The 22889-nt window shown below is 37.8% G+C and overlaps 1 protein-coding gene across 1 annotated transcript in view; it reads left to right on the top strand.

The window, feature by feature from the left end:
• cac (cacophony) overlaps positions 1-22889 on the top strand; it is a 778098-nt gene that overhangs the window by 646016 nt on the left and 109193 nt on the right. Inside the window, 5 exon segments of the mRNA XM_068225468.1 lie at positions 15765-15915; positions 19398-19525; positions 19733-19935; positions 20120-20224; positions 20937-21043. Of these exon segments, the coding sequence (XP_068081569.1) occupies positions 15765-15915; positions 19398-19525; positions 19733-19935; positions 20120-20224; positions 20937-21043 (694 nt within the window).

The raw sequence follows: 22889 nt of genomic DNA on the forward strand, positions 1-22889 counted from the left end.
CAAGAGTGAAGATTGTAACACCACCTTACGATTTAAAGCCCTATAATCAATCACACACCTGAAGCCACATTGGGGGTTTCGGCACCAGGAAAATGGACGATGAATACGCCGACTTAGAAGGTCGAATAATACCATCTTTTAACATTTGATCGATGATCTCTTTAACAGCCTTCATTTTGGGTGGAGATAGCCTATAAGGCGGGAACCTAACTGGGATCAAATCTGTAACCTCAATCTTGTATTTGATAAGGTCAGTCACACCAAGAGCATCAGAAAAGACCTCAGGAAAAGACTGACACAATTTATGAATACTTTCAGCCTGCTCCTCAGGTAGATGTCTAAAGTCTAACAAGATCTCATCCTGGGTAGGCGAAACAGATGAAGTCACACAGAATTACACTTTAACAGAGGAATTTTGCAATTATTCACAAATTTGAAGGTGCACGACTTACTCTGAATGTCGACCACGAGACCAGTAGAAGGCATGAAATCCGCCCCCAAAATTACAGGGCAAGACAAGTGTTCAGCCACAAACAATTTTATTTTCCAAGTGAATTTAGAAATGCGAATATTAGCAAATATGAAACCCAAAATTTCTAATGGAGACGGGTTAGCCGAAACGCATTTGACAGAAGACGAACAAAGGTCAGGAAACTTGCAAACAGTTTTTAATGTAGAATACCATTCAGCCGAAATCATGGAAATCACACTCCCTGTGTCTAATAGAGCCATAACGGGTTCATTATTCACTTCTATTTTGAGGAATGGCACAAGACCCATTCAACCACGCTCTGCTACCACTTGTTACAGAGATATCCGTGGAGTAGAAAGAGGTGAAAGAAGGTGCGAGAGTGGAATGGGTCTAACTACAATATCAGAAATTGAGTTAACACTTTAAATAAAGATTATATTTCTTTCAGAATTTCAAACTTAACAAATTTTTCACTCAGTGAAATAAGGAGGTTACAGGTACAATGACAATTTCAAAAATTGGAAAATTCAAGATACAGCACTTTAATTCTGGGCTTCAAGCCCCTAGATTACAAATTTACAATTTCAAAGTGCTACTATTTAGGCAAGGGAAAAATCCCCCAATTCAAGAGCACTTTGCTCCAACAAATTTACAGCCTTCCAGAGGCACTCTTCAATATTACAGTAAACTAGAAAAGAGCTTACGTGCTCTCCAACACTCGTCCAATTTTTAACCGCCTGCATACGGCAACATTACACAAAACTTCTCTGGCCTCTCAAGGCACAATTTACACTTTACAAAGGTAGTACACAGGGGTATCTAGTACCCAACCTACTGGGCCTTAGTAAAAAAAGAACAGGTTAAATTAATGGCCCAAAACAAACTGAATGGAGGCATACACTTGCACTCCTAGATAATGAAGTATTAAAACCCTAACAGGGCTCTCGGCCCAATGATACAGGGGCTAATCCCAAGCTACTGAGGTAACCCGAATGAAAGTTAAGTTACAGGAAAGAAAAACAGTACTAAATTGTAGTCACCTCAAACCAAGTTGAAGGTGAAGTCGAGAAGTAACGCACCCTCTATCCCCGATTTACAGTTTTAAGAATTTATGAAATTTTACATGAAAAGGAGGAAGATTCATCGAACGGTTTACATAGTCAGAAATTCGGACCTTCCCCTCGGATATGTTTGCGGAGACAGCTAGAAAGATAGAATTTATGTGGCCATTACCTGGCTGATGTTCTGCCTGCCGAAGAATGAGGCGCCCCTCCTCCTGCCTTAACACACACACTCAGAAAGATGACGATCATTGAGACAGGGTAGCCAGAACAGCCTCAGCTTATATACCCGAAGGGAAGTTTTGAGAGGATTCTGGACTAGTTCGGACACAGCCTCTCAATTTTATTGGTAAATTCAAAAGTTACACCCAAGAAACCAAGAAGAAGCTTGTGATAGGCTGAAAAATATGTACAGAAAATTAGTGATTGGTCACATTCAAACACTGCAGAATGAGAGTGAAATGTTGCAAACCTTGAAATATTTTTTTTAAAATGAAAGTTTATTTACTTGAGAAAACCTATAAACACAAAATGTCTTTCACTGAAAATTAGTTCTTCCTTGCACCAGAGTGCGTGACCTTAGTTTTTGTACTGCCATGTATAGAGAAATGTCCAAACTTCTTGATGTAAACAAACACAAAGCAAATAAATCCAGTCAATTTAGGCAACTTCACAATAACACAGTTACTTAATACTTCAGTGGTGGCATCTTCTAATTCAAGTTCCAACTACATGCAGTAGCCGTTTCATGTTTGTTTAGATAGATAGAGTTCTTTAAGGTGCATCTTTTGAATGTGCGGGGTTGAGGTGTACCTCCCGGTACATACATGTTTTATGTTCTCCAGTACATCTTGAACCGTCAGTTGTAAAGGAGCTGTTATGGCTTGGAGGGAGAAACTTCACTCTGATATCACCACTGATGAGCAGCTCCACTCCTGGATGTGACAGTGCAAATTCAGTAAACAATAAACATTTGAAGTGTTGGAACCAGTGATCTCTATGCTACCTGCAGTGCAAACATAACAACTGTATAGTTTCATATGTACAGTATTATTCAAAGGGCATGCATATAAAAATCAATGTGGATAAACCGGAAATCCAGATTAATGAGGACCGGATAAATGAGGTTCCTATGTATGTAATTTGTAACCTGTTGCTTCTGCAGCCTGCTTATGTTTTTAAATTGTTTTAGTGTAAATAAATAAGGAAATAAATTCTCAGGAATTTAGTTCCATATACAAGATGCAAAACTGTGAAGTAGTTGGTTAATGCAGTTGTTCTCTAGGTCAGCAATGCAAGTGCAAATGGGGCGGTGTTACATGCTTGAGTATTTCTGTCATAGTGTTAGGAGAGGTCATTGAAGAAATTTCTCAGTTAGGTGGGTTGTGAAGAATTCAGTACATTAGGAAGAATGCTTAGAGGTGGTATCTACAGTTTGTTGCTTGTTTAGACATGGCCGAGATAGATGAGCAAATTGTGGTGATACATGGTCAAAGTAGTTAACAGGTGTATCATGCACAGGTGTCTTGGGTTTGTAGTTGGCAAGTTTGTTGACTCATTTCAGTGTCCCTGCACACAACATCTCAATAATCAAAATGAAGCAATACAAGTGTTATGACCATTATTCATTTTAGTTTCTACAGAAATTAGCATTTTGGCCGTTTTAGGAAATGGAGATAAAAAACACTTGTTTAATTAAGAACATGAGCTATCCAAGAAAGGTTTTCATCCAGGTTAATGCCTAGTCATTTCACTGTAAATGTAAGTGTTATTCTACCGTCACAGATGATGATGATGGAAGGAAGATCAACTTGATTAATCGATTGATTAACTTTCAATAGCAGCAAGGGATATCCAAGAAGTATTGCTTGAGATTTAGTGGGATTAATTTTATGAGGGTATGATGAAGAGTGTGGCACTAAGTAAAGGAGATGATGGTTTAGATGATCTACAGCTAAGGGAAGGTCATTTGGAGCCACTTGCATCTAAACCTGTCTGTCATTAGCATACTTATTATGCTTTTAATACCTCAGATTATGAGAGATGTCTTTGACATTCAGAGAGAATAGAAACAGATCCAACACAGACCATGTGGTATACTATTCTCAGAACTGATGCAAACTGACCACCATCAAAAATACATTGTCTTTGGTCACGAAGGTAAGAATATATCCATGATAAGGTACTGTCTGGAAAGTGAAGTTACTGAAGTTTACATAGTAAGATGTTGGAGTCTACAGTATCAAATGCTTCACCAATATCCAGCAATACAAGTACAGTTGTGTGTGTTTTGCCCATTACAGTACTTTATGTATGTTGTTAGTAACTGTTAAGCATAACAGTAGTGGTACGGTATCCTGGTCTAAAGCCTGATTGTAGGGTATCTAGTAGATTGTGGCTCTTCAAGTAATTGGTTATTTGTAGAATAACAATGTATTCAGGTGCTTTAGATAAAGTACTTACAGGCTGATATGTTGAGAGTCAGAAGCTAAAAACGAGCTAACGGTTTTTATTCTTTTTCTAATGGCTGCACCTTTGTTGGTTTCCATAAAATAGGAAATTTCCCATCAAGAAGAGATGAGTTAACAATATGAGTAATTGCAGGAAGTACGAGATCAAGTCTTAGGTTTATCATGTCAGGTCTAATATTATCAGGACCTTTGGTCTTGGGTTTTGTGTATCTTCTAACTTGAGAATATGTCTTGGGCTGAAGGTAAGATCTGTCTCTGTCAATATGCTAAGGGGTGGTATTATAACAGAGGTTTAAAATTAACCAACAGTTTAATCTGTCAGTCGTGTATTATAAAACTTGATCTTCAGTTTATCCAGAGATTAATTTTACTGCCACTCATCTACCATTTAAACTGCAGTTTAAGAGTACATAACACTACAGCAAGACAGAACAAATGAATCTCGAGGATATTTTTGAGGTGTTTGAAGAAACAATGATGAAGAAGTGGTTCAAATTATTGAACGACCATGTCCACCAAGAATTTTTCGATCAAGGGCACACCACATTCATATAGGGAACTAAACTGAGTTTTTAAACAGACTGCCATAACACTATTTCAGAAAATCAGAGCTAGAATACAGTAAAATATACAATGCAAAGGCAAGAATGTAAAAATGAGGTTTATGAACTGTTAATGTCAAGAGTGTAAATTTTAGAAAACAAAGTAATAAAATAATGTTTGCAGTTCATTAAACTACAGAGTTTTCAGTGAATAAGTGAAATGTACTCTTATTACAAAATAACACTTTCAGTTTCGATGTCAGCTTTCAAAATTTTCACATTGGTAGTTTCCTATAAAACATAATTCCACTGTTGCATTATAGAGACTGTTGTAAATTAACATGAACATTGGTGTGGAAATATCACAAGGCAAAACATATTTCCGTACCAATTACACAATGAGTTCTGTATTTCCTTAGAAGTAAAATTAGAACAACGTTTGTTTTTATCTGCCATTTTACTAATCAGAAATAAACAAAACATAATCAATAGTCATCTTTTCTCAGCAGTCACTGCTACCAAGATCATATCTTTCATTCTTTACCTTGGTTTAACTTAGACAGGACATTGTAAGAACAACATTGGTTTAAACTCTAGTTACAGTTTAACTCAATCTTCAATTTAAACCTTTATTATAATAGTAGAATAGTTTTTATTCAATACCTGCTCTTCAAATGTCAGAACTGGTAGTGAATGGAGTACTGTAAAATGGTCATTTGAGTTTGTCAAGAGGAATGATGACATTAGGAGAAGAGTGTGGTTTACCTGAAATATATTTTCAACTTATTAGGTTGTGTTCAATACATACAGTACATATTGAATAAGACTTTGGAAAACTGATTCCAAGCTCCTCACATCATTTAAGACACATCTTCCATCAAGTTTTCCTGAAAAATTTCACAATTTGCTTTATGTCGCACTGACACAGATAGGTCTTATGGTGACGATGGGATAAGGAAGGACTAGAAATGGGAAGAAAGTGGCTGTGGCCTTAATTAAGGTACAGCCCTAGCATTTACTTGGTGTAAAAATGGGAAACGAGGGAAAACCATCTTCAGGGCTGCCGACAGTGGGGTTCAAACCCACTATCTCCCTGATGCAAGCTCACAGCTGTGTGCCCCTAACTATAGGGCCAACTCGCCCAGTCCCTGAAAAATTATCTACGAATATGTATCACAACTATGAGTATTATCCCATTCGGGTCATTTTCTCCCTTTGTCCTTCCAGCACCTTTGGGATAAATTCGACCAAGAGATGACACATGGTTTTGAAAACTGTTAGGCCTCCTATTGCCCTGATTTTTCATGAAACTGTAAATTCAGAAATGTTCTCAAAAGCTTTCAGATACATACCTATATTCCTTGCAACTGTTCGGAAAGTGAACGTGGCTCCATACCTTCTCAGTCGATGGTACCGAAGTGATCACTTGGTGAACTTCACCTTCGTGAAATAAAAAGGATATTCACTAAACTGACTGAGAAAGTAACATAGGTCAATCAATATAACTTTTCTTGTTACTTTGTCAGTCACCAGATGATTTTAAAATGCATTTTATGGTAAATAATAATATTTGATTTATATCTCTAAATACTTTTATGGTTTTTCGGAGTCACAAAGGTGCTGGAATTTTGGCCCACATGGGTTATTTAGTGTGCCAGTAAAATGTATGGAAAATAAGCACAAGTCTGTTAACATGCAATTTATTATATGAAAACAAGTTTCTAAAGATTTCACACCTAAATTACCTATGGTAGTTGTTTTTCTTCTCTTCCTTTGTTCTTAGGTGCATCGGACTGCACTGTCTCTCTGCTACTGTTATTTCTGCCCCTTCCTTGAAATATTTTATTTTTCTGAAGCAGTTAATATACAAAACAAAATCTTCCCAAGAATTTCATAGTGTGTTCATTTTGAGAATATATTTTTATTTTTGGGCATATTTTAGAAGCTTATTATTCTGTTGCTTGTAGTATGCTTTGTGATTAGTTCAATGCAATGAATGCAATCTTGTAGTTTCAGTGCCCAGAATTTTGATATGTGCATGATAAATACATCTTCTTTCTGTGCATGTGTTTAGTTTTCTCTTCAGATATACATGAATGGTGTAAAATCAAATACAAATATCTTTATTTAATATATAAATTATGTGAATTGATTTCTCTCCTTTCTTTCTTCAGAAATAAACTTATCTCAGTGAATTGCAACTGGGAATTGAGGAGTAAGCTATAAGAGTTTGTGATTTTCTGTTTAAGCTGTAAATTGTAGGATAAACCTACCAGTGTTCTCTCTGGAATTCTTAACTTATAGATTGTTAAATTCTGATGATTAAAGCAAACTTGTAAAGTGAAAACTGCTGTTATCAAAAGAAACAATGGATTTGAAGTTTGATGAATCTGACAATGGTAGCTCACAATTTTCTTTTAATCTATAACTAGGGCTGCAGGTATAAGTAAATTAGTAAAAGCCTTTTAACCCTACATTACTAACCATTCATCTGCTGGATGATGCACGGAGAGATGAATGTTCTTCCCTACCCTTACTGTAAAATTTTTTGCTTTTCCATCTGAGTACCTTTCCCAGTATGCATCCTAACCTGAGAAAGTGTGGAAGTTCTTTTGTTCCTAATTTCATTCTAGTGTTACGGAGCTTCCATCGTTTGAGGGATGAATGGTTAGTAATAAAGTGACAGTATGGACTGTAGAAGAAAGACCTAACACCGCCTTCTATGTATTTCTTTCTACATAATCACCATGTTCCTTGTCAATGGTTACATAATATGCTCATCATAAGGTATAAATTTCATGATAATTGATCCGTATTGAACTGTGATTACAATGATAGTTAAATATTTTATTTATGGGTCCACCTTTTCAATACAAAGTTGTGCAATATGTTGCATTACATCTCCTTTTGGGACTAATTTCAACCTAACTGTAGGCCATCATCAGCCATAACACAAATCACACAATTACATCGAATAAACTAAAACAATGTACAGACACAGTGTCATTAAAATGTGTGTAACTCTTGGGAATAAAATTAAGACTAGCTACTCGATGCATTCTGTTAAATGCTCAAGTGATTCAAGAATTAATGTAGTGACAATAATGTTAAAAATGTTTAAACTATGTACATAGCACGCATGCATCTATGCAAGGCTCCAGAATGTAATACAATCCTTTAAAAGTTGCTTTGGATAAAGGTTCTTAATTCTAATTAAGATTAATGCATAGAAGTTGAACTAAGGCTGGTACTTTACAAGTGTTGCATTCTGTTAAAAAGTCCAATTGAGCCGACTTAACGTTGTATTCACAAAGACATTTAAAATAATTGAACTATGTACCTAAGCACGTTATCAATGCACGTAAGTGCAATGAATGCTGTTAAAAAAGTTGCTTCTGCTTAAAGGTCTTGAATGCTGAATGATTCATTGTGCATAAAGGTCTGAATAAATTGGTGGATTCTAGAAGGTGGTAGTTTTTAAGCCAAACAACCAGCTCTGTTCTACATGTTGCAGTTGAATGTCAACCTCATGGTCCGCATTGAACTGCAAAATTTCTATCACCTTCTACAACCCATCAATTTATTTAGACCTTTAGGCGCAATGAGACCATTAATACACTCCAATGCTCTCCAGAATCTGTGACCACACAAAGGTCTCCTGGTATCGACCCAAGAACTTTGATACTCGTCAAGCTAGGCGTAGTCACTATAATGACCTCTATACAACACTGAACTCGAAGGAAGGAGAGAAAACTATCTTTTGGCTAACTAAAGCTAGAACAAAGTCAGCACAGGATATTGAGCACTATGTGTGCATAAAGGCAAAGGTGGTCAGAAATTACAGGACAAACTGGACATCCTCAAACATTGGCAACAACACTTTGAAGAGATTTCCAATACTGAGTTCCCACATCCTCCTATTCCAGAAAGTCATCCAACAGCAGATCCTATTTTACACATCCCATCAGAGGAAGTTGCCAGCACCATCAGGAGTATGAAGAACCAAAAAGTGCCACGACCAGATGATCTTCTAAAAGAACCTGCAATCAACTGGCTGACCAATGTTTCATTGTCATAGTTGACTGTTCCTAGTGATTGGGTTACAAGCATCACTGTGCCTATTCTATTTAATAAAAATGAATCACTAAATGTGATGCTAAGCGCAAAACTCGGGAACGGCTGGACCAATTCGGCTAATTCTTTTTTTTCAAACATTCGTTGAAGTCCGAGTAAGGTTTTTACGAAGAGAAAAATTGGAAAAAATGCCAGGAAAAATGTAAAAGCCCCATTTCTCCTTTTCCATTCAAACTGTTCGTCTCTCTTTCCTTCTCCCACGTTTGCACTTAGCGCTGTTCTCCTCTAATTCAGCGCGTTTGCCAAATGTCCGTAAATCTCAGTGTTATTGGTTAAAATAGGTGAATATCGGATTATGTACAAAATTTGAAGCCGCATTTGATGCCGTTAACAAAAAAAAAAAAAAAAAAAAAATACAAAATAATTGAGTGTAAAAATGTTAATATAATGGAATGACCTCAAATGCAAAATCCTCATTGCATGGAACTTATCATAATTCCTATTTTATATTTACTATATTTGTAATTTTTTTCACTGCTGGTAAAGGAACATTTCAGCTCAACGTAGATAAGTTTGTTTTTTAAATTTAAATGATAAGAACATGTACTATTTGTGTTTATTTTCAGTCATGTTCAGAGAATTTTATGTGCAGGTACGAAAAAGTCAGTCACTGGCCAACTTCTTTGCTATTGAATATGCATGGGGATTCAAAGCGAGGCAAATGGTCTTCAGATATGGAAGTTATTTTTAAAACAAACCCCAAGTTCTTATCTCGCTTAGTTCTCAGTTTGTAACAGGAAGAATGTCTCCTTGGGTTTTGGTTTCACACGTGACTCGGCTGCTGGCTTGCTGTCTGGCTGCCTCGACTGCCGGTGCGGATCTCCCAAACATACGCTCTCCAGGCAATCGCATGCAGTGTCTCGTTTTGTTATAGTTGGAGACCTTTGTCTACCCTGATGGTTTTTATATCTTTGCTTCTCAACAAACAAGTTCATCGATTTCTTTGGTTGATTGGTTTATTTTGTGTGTACTTCCATAAACAGTGTACTCATTTCAAGACTCATGCCACCTATAAGACACGGGCAGAGCAACTTCGGTCGAAGAACTCAAAATGCTACAAGCCAAGCTAATTTTCAGTCTAATTGAACTACGCAACAACGTGAAGAGCGAAATGAAACTGAAAGGATTTGAATATCACAAACCCGTGTAGCGCGTCGTTCAGCTAATAATCATCCAAGTTTGAATCGAGCTGCTTTCAGTTACGATGTTTCAGTTGACTACAGTGTCCGATTCTTTGGCTGAACGGTCAGCGTACTGGCCTTCGGTTCAGAGGGTCCCGGGTTTGATTCCCGGCCAGGTCAGGGATTTTTACCTTAATTAGTTCATTCCTATGGCACGGTGGCTGGGTATATGTGTTGTCTTCATCATCATTTCATCCTCATCATGACACGCAGATCACCTACGGGCATCAAATGGAAATATCTGCACCTGGCGAGCCGAACTTGTCCTGGGATATCCCGGCACTAGAAGCCTTACAACATTTCATTTCATTTCAGTTTACTACAGTGCCTACCAATGCGTTGCTATTGGATCTATGAACTCAGTTTACCAAAATTGTAACATTCTTCAAATAAAGGTCGGATCAGTGGTCATAATGTTGCGAAATATCAGCCAACCGCGTCTTTGTAATGGCACACAGGTAGCGGTGAAAACATTACTGAACAACGTGATCGAAGCAGCCATTCTAATGGGGAAGTATAAAGGAGAAGACGTTTTGATACCACGCATCCATATGATTCCGGCTGACATACCGTTTGAATTTAAACGACTGCAGTTTCCAGTGCGGCTTGGTTTTGCTATGACCGTAAGTAAATCCCAGGGGCAGTCATAGAGTGTTTGCGGCATTAATCTTGAAAACCCATGTTTCTCGCATGGCCAATTGTCTATTGCCTGTTCCCGTGTTGGAAAACCATCAACTTTGTTTGTTTACACGCCAGGTAATCAAACAAAAAGTATCGTGTAGTTAAAGCTTTACAGTGAAAAATATCTTCATAGTGTTGATTGGAATCAGTGTGATCTATGATAGTTATATCCTACGAAGAAAGAGGAGTAAGTTTTGCCATATGTTCACGCCATCAACTTATCAAATTACTTGATTTGCAACAGGGCATAATTATGGCTCTGTGAGGCATCTGAAGACCTGCTGAACAGTTCACATCTACTTTACAGTCAATCAGGGTTATTTCTGGGTAGTGATATGCTATGACCTCTTTGAGAATTCCTTATTCACAATCAAGATATTAATATTATAGGTAATGAAAACACGTTTTCCCAGTAGTTACTTACTAACTTTTGGTACCAGTAGAAAATTAACTCATTTGATGTTGATGATGTAGTCATTTGCATTATTCTGATTTTTGCATGCAGTACAGACTGAATTTGAGTTCGTTCCAATGTCATTTATTTTTGACAGAACGACGTCTGTCAGGTCAGCTAGTTTTAAATAAAATGTGATCCAGCAAAATGTGGCAAATTACCATCCAATTCGCCTCCTGTCACACAAACTGAAGATTTTCAAGAGAATCCTTGATAGGCAACTGCGTGACATTGTCAGCATTACTACCAACCAGTGTGGCTTCATTAAGAGTGCTGGAACAACCAATGCCATCTTCACTGCCAGAATGTTCATTGAAAAGCACCGAGAGAACAGTCACTGCATATGGTCTTGAAAAGTCTTTCGACCCTGTTCCACGTCACGTGATCTGGTATGCACTTTGTGACCATGGTATACCAGAAATGCTTATCAATTGGATCAAGATGCTATACTGTACATGAACGCCACAAGTCATGTACGTTGCACTGTCGGCATCAAGGAGAGCTTTCCAATAAAAGTGGTAAACGCCAAGGCTGTGCATTGTCCCCGTTGCTCCTTGTCCTGGTCATGGACACAATCACATGGGACCTGCATAGGAGTGTCCCTTTGGACACTCTTATATGCATATGATATTACATTTGCTGATACAACCTGAAGTGGTTTGCAGCATCAAGTTGAAGTTTGGAACAGCTGTCTCTCACAGTATGATCTTAGACTTAACAAAAAGAAGACCAAATACCTTGAAAGCATCCTAAACAATGGCTCAGTTCAAGTTGGTGGAGAGATCTTTAACAAAGACCATAAGCTTCAGGTATCTAGGATCCCACCTGCAGACAGATGGTGGGATAGGTGATGAAATACGAGTAGGATAAAGGCATCATGGATGAGATGGAGGGAAGTCACATGCTTACTCTGTGACAGAAGGATGCCAATACATCTGAAGTCATAAATATACTGCATGATAGTATATCCTGTTGCTTTATATGGTGTTGAATGTCGACCAGCTGACAAAGCCACAGAGTGCCAATCATGCATCATGGAAATGCGTATGCTCCATTGGTCAATAGGCATCACACTCCTGCACCATGTCAAAAAGAACACTGGGATAGCATGGGAAAAACCCCTTCCATGGTATGGTCACATCCTGTGTGCTGCACCTGGAAAAGTTGCCAATTTCACCCACACCTTTAAAATTAATGCGCAAGAACCACGTGGACATCCAAAGCAGCACTGGAATGACACAGTAAATACTGATTAAATCTCTGAACTTAAGACCACACGATGCCCTAGACCGTGCAAAATGGCAAGCAAAGATTAGAACAGCGGACCCTGCACCAGCAGGAAAACGCTAGTAGAAGAAGAAGAAGACAATGACATACACAGCAAAACCTGGATAATGACCCAGAGAGATGAGAGTAGAGTACAGGCAGTTAAGATGAAGCTTTTGAGGAGTATCATACAGGAGAGACAGTGAGAAATCAAGACATACAAAAAAAAAACTAAAAGTGCAAAAGGTAAATGAAAAACTGGAGCAAAACGGACTGAAATGGTTTGGCCATATCAAGTGGACGAATGAAGAAAGGATGCCAAAACAAGTACTGGGAGGACAGATGACAGGGAAGAGAGGGTGAGGAAGACCATATTACAATAGAAGGACTTGATGATGAATAGTATAATACAATGAAACCTGTACTGGAACTTATTTTGGATGAGGAATGGTAAAGAGACAGTAAAAAGTGGAGAGGAACTATGATGCCTCATATGATGTTATCTGGAAAGGGGGAAGTGATAATGGGAGGTGGAGATGATGATGATGATGATGATGATACTGACACAATTAGGATGCATGCATATTCATTCATACAGAAACTCTACAGTCATATCCTGTTAGAAATAATGATAAGAATGGGAAAATAATTTAAACTACACTGCCAAGCGAAAGAAGAGTAACTTAACACTTTTTTTTTTTTTTTTTAATATATGTTTGATGAACCAAAATTACATTGACACCCTGTGATGTGCTTCCCGAAGGTAGCCCATGCTGGTTGGTGTAACCAGAAATGGCACAGCAAAATTAATGACCATTGACCGCACAGGAGTTACCTTTCAATTTATTTAAACCAATCAAATTTAAATGTTTAATCGGGCGCTTGTTAAGAAACATCTCGAAGCTTGTATCTTGTGCAAGTCCCAGAAAAATCGACACGTGTGGTACAGAGTGTCCCACAAATTTCAACGATAAAATTTGATACAATTTTAAATGATCCACAATTGACTTGAAGGAGGCCAAATATACTGTATAAACACTCGCAGCACATGTCGCAGAATTCTTGACAACCGAACCACCTTAACATGACTCAGGACACTCAGTAACAGGTGTTACAACCTTTTGTATCAAAAATAGCTTTCTTCCTATTTGGCATGCTGGCAATTAAGGTGTTAATGCCATTTTGTGTGATTCTTTAACTTTTTCGTAGCTAACAAATTCTTCTTTCATCAGAATGAATACTCCCCCTCCTACCATTCCTATCCTATCTCTACGATACCAACTCCAGTTCCATGAGAAAATTTCTGCATCCATTATATCATTTCTCAGCCATTATTCAACTCTTATTACAACATCTGGTAAGTATATATCTATTATAAATTACATAATTCTATTGCTTTGTTTACAATACATCTACAGTTCAACACTCATTCTTTTGTCATCCCTACTTGACTTCCAGATCCCTGTACCCTTATCATCGCTCCCTAGACCACCCCGTTTCCCTGAATGTACCTCCCTATAACCCTCCTAAACAAATTTGTTCATTTATACGTACCACTGTGGTTTAAGTGAAGGCCATCTGAGCGCAGATTCCTATCTCCTGCCCACCCATTAGGATCTAGAAATCTCACTCCCAGTTTCCCCACATACCCACTCCATAGTCTCATTCAAATTCCCAATCATCTCCCAGTCAGTATCCCTCCCACACAGTATTCCACTGATATCAATTTCTGCTTCCTTAAATTTCACCCATGCTGCATTTACCAGATCCCACACATCCCCAACTATGTTGGTACTTATATCTGCTTGCCTTATGTTGTTGGTACCAACGTGAATCACTACCACCTTCTCCTTTCCCTCCTCCTTCTCATCTACTTTCTTCAACATCTGTCTCAACCTAATTCCTGGATAACACTATACCCTGGTTCCCTTTCCTCCACACACTTTCCCCACATGTCTAACAATGGAATCCCCTATGACCAGAGCCTCTACCCTACCTACCTCATTTGATCCCCTAGATTTCCTGACAGCTGCAGAAGCTACTTCCTCCTCCCTTTTCTCTCTTCCCATGACCCTGTTCAACCTGTATTTTCCAATCCTTTACTCTACATTTCCCTTTCCTACCTTTTCCTTTTCTCCTACTTCCACACTTCTCAGCAACAGTTCCCCATTCCTCATCTTCCTTCTGTTGTTCTACTGCAATGACTCGTATCAAGTTCTCACAGACAACCTGATCCTGAATTGTATTCACAACAACAGCTACCCCCCAATGCATGTGACGTCAATCTCTCTTTTCTATTATTAAATTTGTTATTCTATAAAACTGACCACAATATATTCATAATGACATCTAACCTCCAACTGAGCGCACGAGTCAACACAGTGCCATCGTATAACAGAGTATGTGTGTGATGTCACATATTTAATGCAAATTTTTCCTTACTTTTAAGCACTGTTTCATGAAAACTACATTTCAGATTTTCATTTTTTTATTTTGCAACAGGTGGCCTCCTCTTTTATTTGTCAGTTGAAACATTAAACATAATCGTAAGTTAAAATACTCTCGGTGATATACGATTTTTACCCAAACACTAAAAGCATCTTAAAATTTTTCTTTCCCTGTACCAGTTGTCAAGGAACATAAGTCCGCATTGAAATGAAGGTATTGGCAAAAGGAAAGGAAGTGCAACATAGGCTGTATAAATGAAAAACTCCCTAGGCCTTGCAAATCTAATATCATTGAGATCAGAAAAGAAAAAAAATTGAACAAGGGAAGTCAGGTAGGAAAGATAAAGGCTAGAAGCCTGACATTGGTAAAGGGAAATAATGCAAGACTCAACTACGGGACCTGTGGTCCCCTCCTCATGCTCCCAAGATGAAAGACCTGGGTCTCCTTTAGTCACCTTTTACAACAGGCAGGGAATACTGTGGGTGTATTCTACTGCTCCTACCTCCAGCAGGGAACACAATCACCATTGAAACATCTGAAAAAAACTGCACACTTCCTCTTGCCACCAAACTCAGGACAGCAGATTTGCATCTTTGTCTGCTTACAGCACCACCAAACACCTGACCAAGACAGCTGCAGGTTGTTTGATACAGTACCGGATGTGATTTCAAATCGCAACATGCACTCCTAAGTTTAGATTATTTTTTTTATAAGGTTTGGCATTATCTTTAATTTATGACCACAAGTGTAATCTAACTAAATATTTATTAAATCATGTATTGATATACATTCCTTTCAAAACTCTTCTGATCAGTTTCTATTGTATTTAATTTTATTCTACTGTTCGGCCATATGTCATATAAAATGGAGTATGACTGAACTGCAGCTTTTACCTGGGAGAGTGGGTATTACCTTTTAGATGTTCTTTGTCTGTATACCTTTCACCCTTCATGGTGCGTATGAAAACACTTATTGATTGATAGAACTGCAGCCCTAGTTCTAACTTCATGTTTTGTCATGGAAAATACATAAAGAGTGTGTTTTATGCTCACAGGTGTGCAACTGGAGAAGCATGGCCGTCCATCATGTTATCCTGCATCAGTGGGCGGCAGTGTGATGAATTGGCTGGCAAAAAGGGGCCTGAATGTGGCTCCAACCTTGCCTATGCTTATTTTGTTTCGTTCATATTTTTCTGTTCATTTCTGGTAAGTATTACTGTATATTCAAAAAATATAATCTTTATTGTTTTTAGTTCACTTCACCTTTTAAACCAAGTCTATGTTAGTTTTGTTTTGGTAACAGCTCAAATAAGCCACAATAGAGTTGAGTTTATACCAGTGTTTGTTTACAGGTAGGCCTAGTTTTTAATAAAATGATTTTTATAAATTTTGTGTAGAATGGAAAGATATTTGGGATTGGGGTGGTTGGGACAGGAGAGTGGGTATTACCTTTTAGATGTTCTTTGTCTGTATACCTTTCACTCTTCATGGTGTGTATGAAAACACTTATTGATATCCACTGCTATTCTTCTTCTTCTACCACTTTTCCCGCACCTGTGGGTTTGCAGTTACAACAGTGTGGCACATGTATATTGGTCCTGTTTTTGGCCTGATGCCCCTCCTGGCACCAATCCCATGCGGAGGGATGTAATCACTATTGTGTGTTTCTGTGTGGTTGGTAGTGTGGTGTGTTGTCTGAATATTAAGAGGAGAGTGTTGGGACAAACACAAATATTCAATCCCCAAGCCAGAAGAATTGATCAAATGCGAATAATAACCCCAACCTCGCCAGGAATCGAAGGCCCCAATGCTGACCATTCAACCAAGGAGTTGGACATATGTACACTGCTATGTAGTGACTAATTACTGTGTTATTGTAGACTTGATAATAAGCTTTTGCTGTGTCAAGAAAATAAGGTGAAATTCTTTATGTTTCACAGAGAACTTTGCTCTACATCTTCAAAAGAAAATCTCGACTGTTCACGAGACTTCTCCAATGATGAAGGTTTGAATTTAAGAATGCTTTACCATTGGTCTATAGTAAGTGGTACTCTCATTAGTCACCAGGTGGCTCACTGTATTCTAGCATTCCAAGTGGGAGCTGACAACACCATATAAGCTCTGTTACACCATATGTGCATTGTGAAGTAACAGCAATGTTATCAGATGAATCAGGGATGAATGTGATAGAAGAAATAAATAGAAATAAAAATAATAAAATAAAATAAAGTGCAACAAAAGATCCACAGGATAGAAGAACGGAACAGGGCAGAGCTGAAGAATGGAAAGAAATGTGTAGAAAAGACAGAAGATAATGAGTGTGTGTCGATCAGGGGTTCAGGCATAACAAGTGTACACACATTATGAAAGTATGACACTAAATGATTTACGTAGGTAGTTCTCTTCCCTGTCCTTTCACTATTGTTATTTTGTTTCGGTGTTTTCCAAATGTGTATGTTCCTCATCACCAGATGGTAAAGCATTCTTAAATTCAAACCTTCATTATTGGAGAAGTCTTCCTTGTGACCAGTTGGGATTTTCTTCTGAAGATGCAAAGCGTAAAGAATTTCACCTTGTTTTCTTGACACGGCAAAAGCCCAAAAACTTATTATCATTCCTACAATTACGGGCCGTGAAAGTGTCAATCTAAATACTATGTTATCGACACTGAATAAGAAATAGGTCACAATGGCTGATCCCTGCACTGCCTGTATCTCTTACTTCAATTAATTTATTTGTGATTATTAGTCCTAGCCGGCCCCGTGGTATAGTGGTGACGTGCCTCCCTCTTACCCGGAGGCCCTGGGTTCGATTCCCAGCCAGGCCAGAGATTTTTACCTGCATCTGAGGGTTAGTTCGAGGTCCACTCAGCCTATGTGATTACAATTGAGGAGCTATCTGACAGTGAGATGGTAGCCCCAGTCTAGAAAGCCAAGAATAACGGCAGAGAGAATCTGTCGTGCTGACCACATGACACCTCATAATCTGCAGGCCTTCGGGCTGAACAGCGGTCGCTTGGTATGCCATAGCCCTTCGGGGCTCTTGCGCCATGTGGTTTAGTTTGGTTTTGGTTTATTAGTCCTGTTCATAGACCACAGCCAATTCCTTCCACCTCCTTATCCAGTTTCATTCACCATCATTCATTTCATCATTAGCACCCCAACTGAGATTGGCAACAAGAAAGGCATCTGGCCATAAAAAATGATCTTGATATATAAACTAGTAGTAATGTCATATTTGAAGTAGAGGAAAACACAAGCTATCTTGAACTTGCTTTTTGTTTATATCTGTTGTAATAACTTGTAATACAAAGGCGAATCAAATATAAATGGGAATTTGAATGTACCGCTGATGTTAGTAATAATTCTGAGGTGGAGCTTTGCCAGTATATTGGTGTGGGTGTTTGGAGAAGTGGTTTGTGCGCGTAAACGCCGGTGGAGAGCTGGGCTGCTTCAATACACCACGAGTGAGCAAGAGGTGCACACATCTGCTGCTCAACGTATCATTATCAAATTTCTCGCAAAAGACGGCACCAAACCTTCCAAAATTTTGAGACAGCTCTACGCACAGTTTGGGGAAGAAACACTTTCGCAGACTCGAGTGTATGAGTGGGCTAAAAAAATCTTTGGCAGGAAGAGAAGCTGTGGAAAATGCACCTCATGAAAGGAGACTGCAGACAACAGACAACATTGTTGCCATTCGTGATATTATTGGTGAAGGTCGGCAAATAAAACTTTTGAAAATTGTTTTAGGCGTAGGAATAAGTTTTGGAAGTGTTCAAACCATCATCCGAGATGAACTCCATTTCAGAAAATTGACTGCTAGGTAGGTTCCTCGTCTTCTCAACCAGGAACAAAAAACTTTACGCCAGGAAGTTTGTCAGAGACTCCTGCGTTGCTACAAGGAGGAAGGAGAGGATTTCTTGTGTCGTATTGTGACTTGTGATGAAACTTGGGTGCATCATTACACCCCATAGTCAAAACAAGCAAGAATGGAGTGTCGGGGAAGAGACGAAGCAGGTCCGGTCAAGGCAAAACACGCCCATCTGCTGGAAAGGTGTTTGCAGTCATTTTCTGGGACTCTAAGGGCATTTTGCTGGTGGATTTTCTTCATGAACAAAGGACAATTAATGCAGTCTATTACTGTTACCTTTAGGATGAAGTAAAAGCTGTGTATCCCAACAAGCAACGCCAGCATCCGATCTGAAACGTCATTCTTCTCCATTATGATGTAAGGATGCATACTGGCACTATAATGCAGAAAGACTGGAGGAAATTCCCTGGACACCTCTGGAACACCCTTCGTACAGTCCAGATTTATCGTCCTGTAACAACCATTTGTTTGGATCACTCAAACAAGACCTAGGAGGACAGCAGTTGAATGATGATGCAAGTGTAGAAGATGGAGAAAATGTGTATCGAAGGCAGGACACTATGTAGAAAAGTGATCTCTATAAGTTCATGTGTACTTTTTTTGGTTGATGCAATGAATTTTAAAAAATAATTCCTGTTTATATTTGACCCGCCTTTGTCAAACAGCAAAATGGGACAGATATATATACACATTCATCAGTATAGAAATATAAATACAAAGAATAAATGAATACTGCAGTAATAAATAAATCTACTAGAAATTCAGTCACGAGATCTGTTTGTTATCACATTTTTAAAAACAGTTTTCAATTTCAGATGTTAAATCTGTTCGTGGCTGTTATCATGGACAACTTTGATTATCTAACTAGAGATTCGTCCATATTGGGCGCACATCACCTGGACGAGTATGTCCGAATATGGGCCGAGTATGACCCTAATGCTACGTGAGTACCTAAGCAGAGTGATTTAAATTTTACATTTCATTTCTGATTAGAACTTGATGTATAAACTAGCAGTAACATCATGTTTGAAGTAGAAGAAAGCACAAGCTATCTTGGACTTACTCTTTTGTTTATATCTCTTGTAATAACTCATAATAAAACAGTTTTATTCATGTACTATATTTCTTTATTTATTTTTTGCACTAACAGGGGTAAAATTCACTACACGGAAATGTACGATATGTTGAAAAATATGGACCCGCCGTTGGGGTTTGGGAACAAATGCCCCAATCGTCTGGCCTATAAGAAGTTGATTCGTATGAATATGCCTGTGGATGATGATGGCAAAGTCAACTTCACCACCACCCTGTTCGCACTCATTCGTGAAAACCTTAGTATTAAAGTTAGGAGTGGTAAGTTATCAATTCATTTCCATCAATAAGAATTGTAAACAAAAAGATATTTCATCTTTAATACCAAAATGCATTTCTTTTTAATTTTTAAATAATGTGATTAATCTTATGATTTTACTTAAGCCTGTGATTTTATTTAGGCCTACTTTCAATTTTACTGATTCATGACTTCTTGTTGGTCTAGCGGATGAGATGGACCAAGCAGACGAGGAACTGCGGGAAACCATACAGAATATCTGGCCTCTGCAAGCCAAGAAGATGCTAGATATTCTAATTCCAAGGAAAGATGGTATGATGAATGGTTTTAAAATGTTCTTAAAATTAAATTTTTTGTCAGCTGTAGTTTCAATTCCACATTTAAGTACTCTTTGTACTTTTGCATACTGTATGTGCTGTACGGTCCATATTCATATTTTGCAGTAACTTATCTAGAGTTCTGATGTAGATTTACAACTGCCATTCATTTATTGTGAGACTTTCTTTGAAAAAGCTAAGATTGATACTTTATTCCTCTGAGATAGTAACATAATTGTATAGAATGTTTGTTTGAATGATCTGTGTTGTCAGTGGTATTATATGAACTATTGAAGAAGAGAGGACTTTTGCAAAAAAATTAATGTCTGGCAGCAAGGTAACAGATAGTGTAAAGCCAAGAAAAGTTTTTACTATCAAATGAAATGTTGGTTCAAAATCTATTTTTGTAGATAATATGAATACCGGTATTTATGTACATTGACTTGAGCTCTGTTTGATGTTCTAAAACTGACATTCTAACTAATAATTTGAAGACTAGTATTAATGTTGTTATGTTTGGTTGAAATGGATTGGAGTGCCCAGAGGACAAAGCACTATTTAACAACTTGGCCTATGAATAGCTTTTCAACAGAGATCTGTTGAGAAATTGAAAATTTGTGTAAAAGTAATCTCGGAGATCCAAAGTTATATGTATGCAATGAATTTACCTATAAAGCCCTTGCAGTGGTGTATATTGTGAATTACAGAGCTGAATGCTGGCAAGTTAACTGTTGGTAAGATCTATGGTGGCCTACTCATCCTTGAAAGCTGGCGGACAACGAGGTTTGGTCAGATCGAATCAGCGGGAGTGCCGGTGGGTAAAACATTTATTTGAAGTACTGTTGTATAGCAAAAAGTATTTGTGATAATTGATTCAGAGATGAAAATCTTGCTGATATGTGACTATTAATGAGCAGAAATAAATTAAGTAAATGTTAATCAACTCCATGATCAAAATAGGTGAGAAGAACAACTTTAAAATATCTTCATATTTATACATCGATAAATTGCTTAGTAACAAGTATATCAGTAGAATCTAATCGTTTATGATATCGGAAGTATTATGTAGCTGACTTGAACAGTTTCCAGTGCTATGACCTGATTTCATAACGGGTTGATAAAATTTACATTGAAACATAGCTCTTTAACTTGGGCACATAGCCAGAGTGGATATCTCTCCCCTTCTACACTCAAAACAATACTTGTCTACTTCACCCTTGAAATAGTTGGTAAAATAATGCAAGAATTCAAGTCAAGTTGTCATATTTACCTGATATCTGATGTACACATTCATTGTGAATTGCAGAGCTGAATGCTGGCAGTCAATTTGAAAAGGAAAGGCTTGGCTTAAAAAAAAAAAAAAAAAACTTACTGATGATCCTTGAAACATCCACTATGCACACTGCATCTTTCTCATCAATCAGCTTTTGTGTTGCTGATAACTTCATTATTAAATTAGACACAACCATAAATCAAATCACTTTTGTTACTTAAATATTAGTAGGCCTACAGCAATTGAATCCACAGAAATCTTTTAGTTACATTGAGGTTCTAAAGAGGTTGTATAATTGCTCTGGAGATGAATTTCCAAGACAGCAGCAAATTTAATTATTGTTTTATAACTGTTATGCCTATTTAAACTGAAATATAAGCCTAATTTTTCACTTGTCCAGTCGTGGAATACAGAGGGGTTGAAAAGAAAGTGTACGAATACACACTACAACATGTAAAAAAGCTATGTTCAATATTGGCCTGAAATTTATATTAACAGGTTTATGTAGATACTCAATGTGTTTTGACTACTGCAATCACTTCAGGTGCTCAAAATTTCCAACATTAGTATCCAAACACTCCTGATTTTGGCAAAGCACTGCTCAAGCAATGGTGGCTAAAGTGTTCATAGGGATTGCTCTACAGGCCATCTCATTTTCTTCCATGGTGCTGATTTCACGGTCCACCACATACTTCAAAGTTCCCTGCGCACATAGAAAATGAGGGGTGTTATATCAGGGAAAGTGGCAGGGATTTAATAGCACCTCTTTGTCCTGTCCAGTGACCTGGTAGCATATCATTGAGATAGGCTTTCATGCAATGATGGTAGTGTGGTTGCATGCCATCATGTTGGAAGTTAAATTGTTCATCGGCACAAAGCATTATGGATGTTTAGTAAAACGGTACCCACAATATGTTGAAGTACAGGAAGTCAGTGACCTGTCATCAAAATGGAATGGTCCAATTACCCACCCACCCATAATAAATTGACTGCTTTGTCTACATGAATGTGCAGATTTTCTGGAACCCAATAAATAGATTTATGATGGTTGAACACCATTCAATTTAAAATTTAAACTGAACTTCATTAATTGCATGGTGAATCTATTCAACTTTCATTAGAATTCATTGTACATGTTCTCCATTTGGAAATACCACTTCAGAATTGTTTTACATTGTTGGAATGTCAAAATGTGCCATTTTGTTTGACTCTTCTGACTGTCACAAGATGGTGTGAGATAGTATAATACATCTTGCCAACATAATTCAATTCAGATTTTTTAAACTCTCATAAATAACAGCTACAGTACAGAAATGTGTGGACCCCTTTGTATAATCTTCGTTGTGGGTTTTCCAATTGATTTGTTAAATTCATTTGTATATCAGAT

Source organism: Anabrus simplex, chromosome 1 (assembly GCF_040414725.1).
Source record: "Anabrus simplex isolate iqAnaSimp1 chromosome 1, ASM4041472v1, whole genome shotgun sequence".
NCBI lineage: Eukaryota > Metazoa > Arthropoda > Insecta > Orthoptera > Tettigoniidae > Anabrus > Anabrus simplex.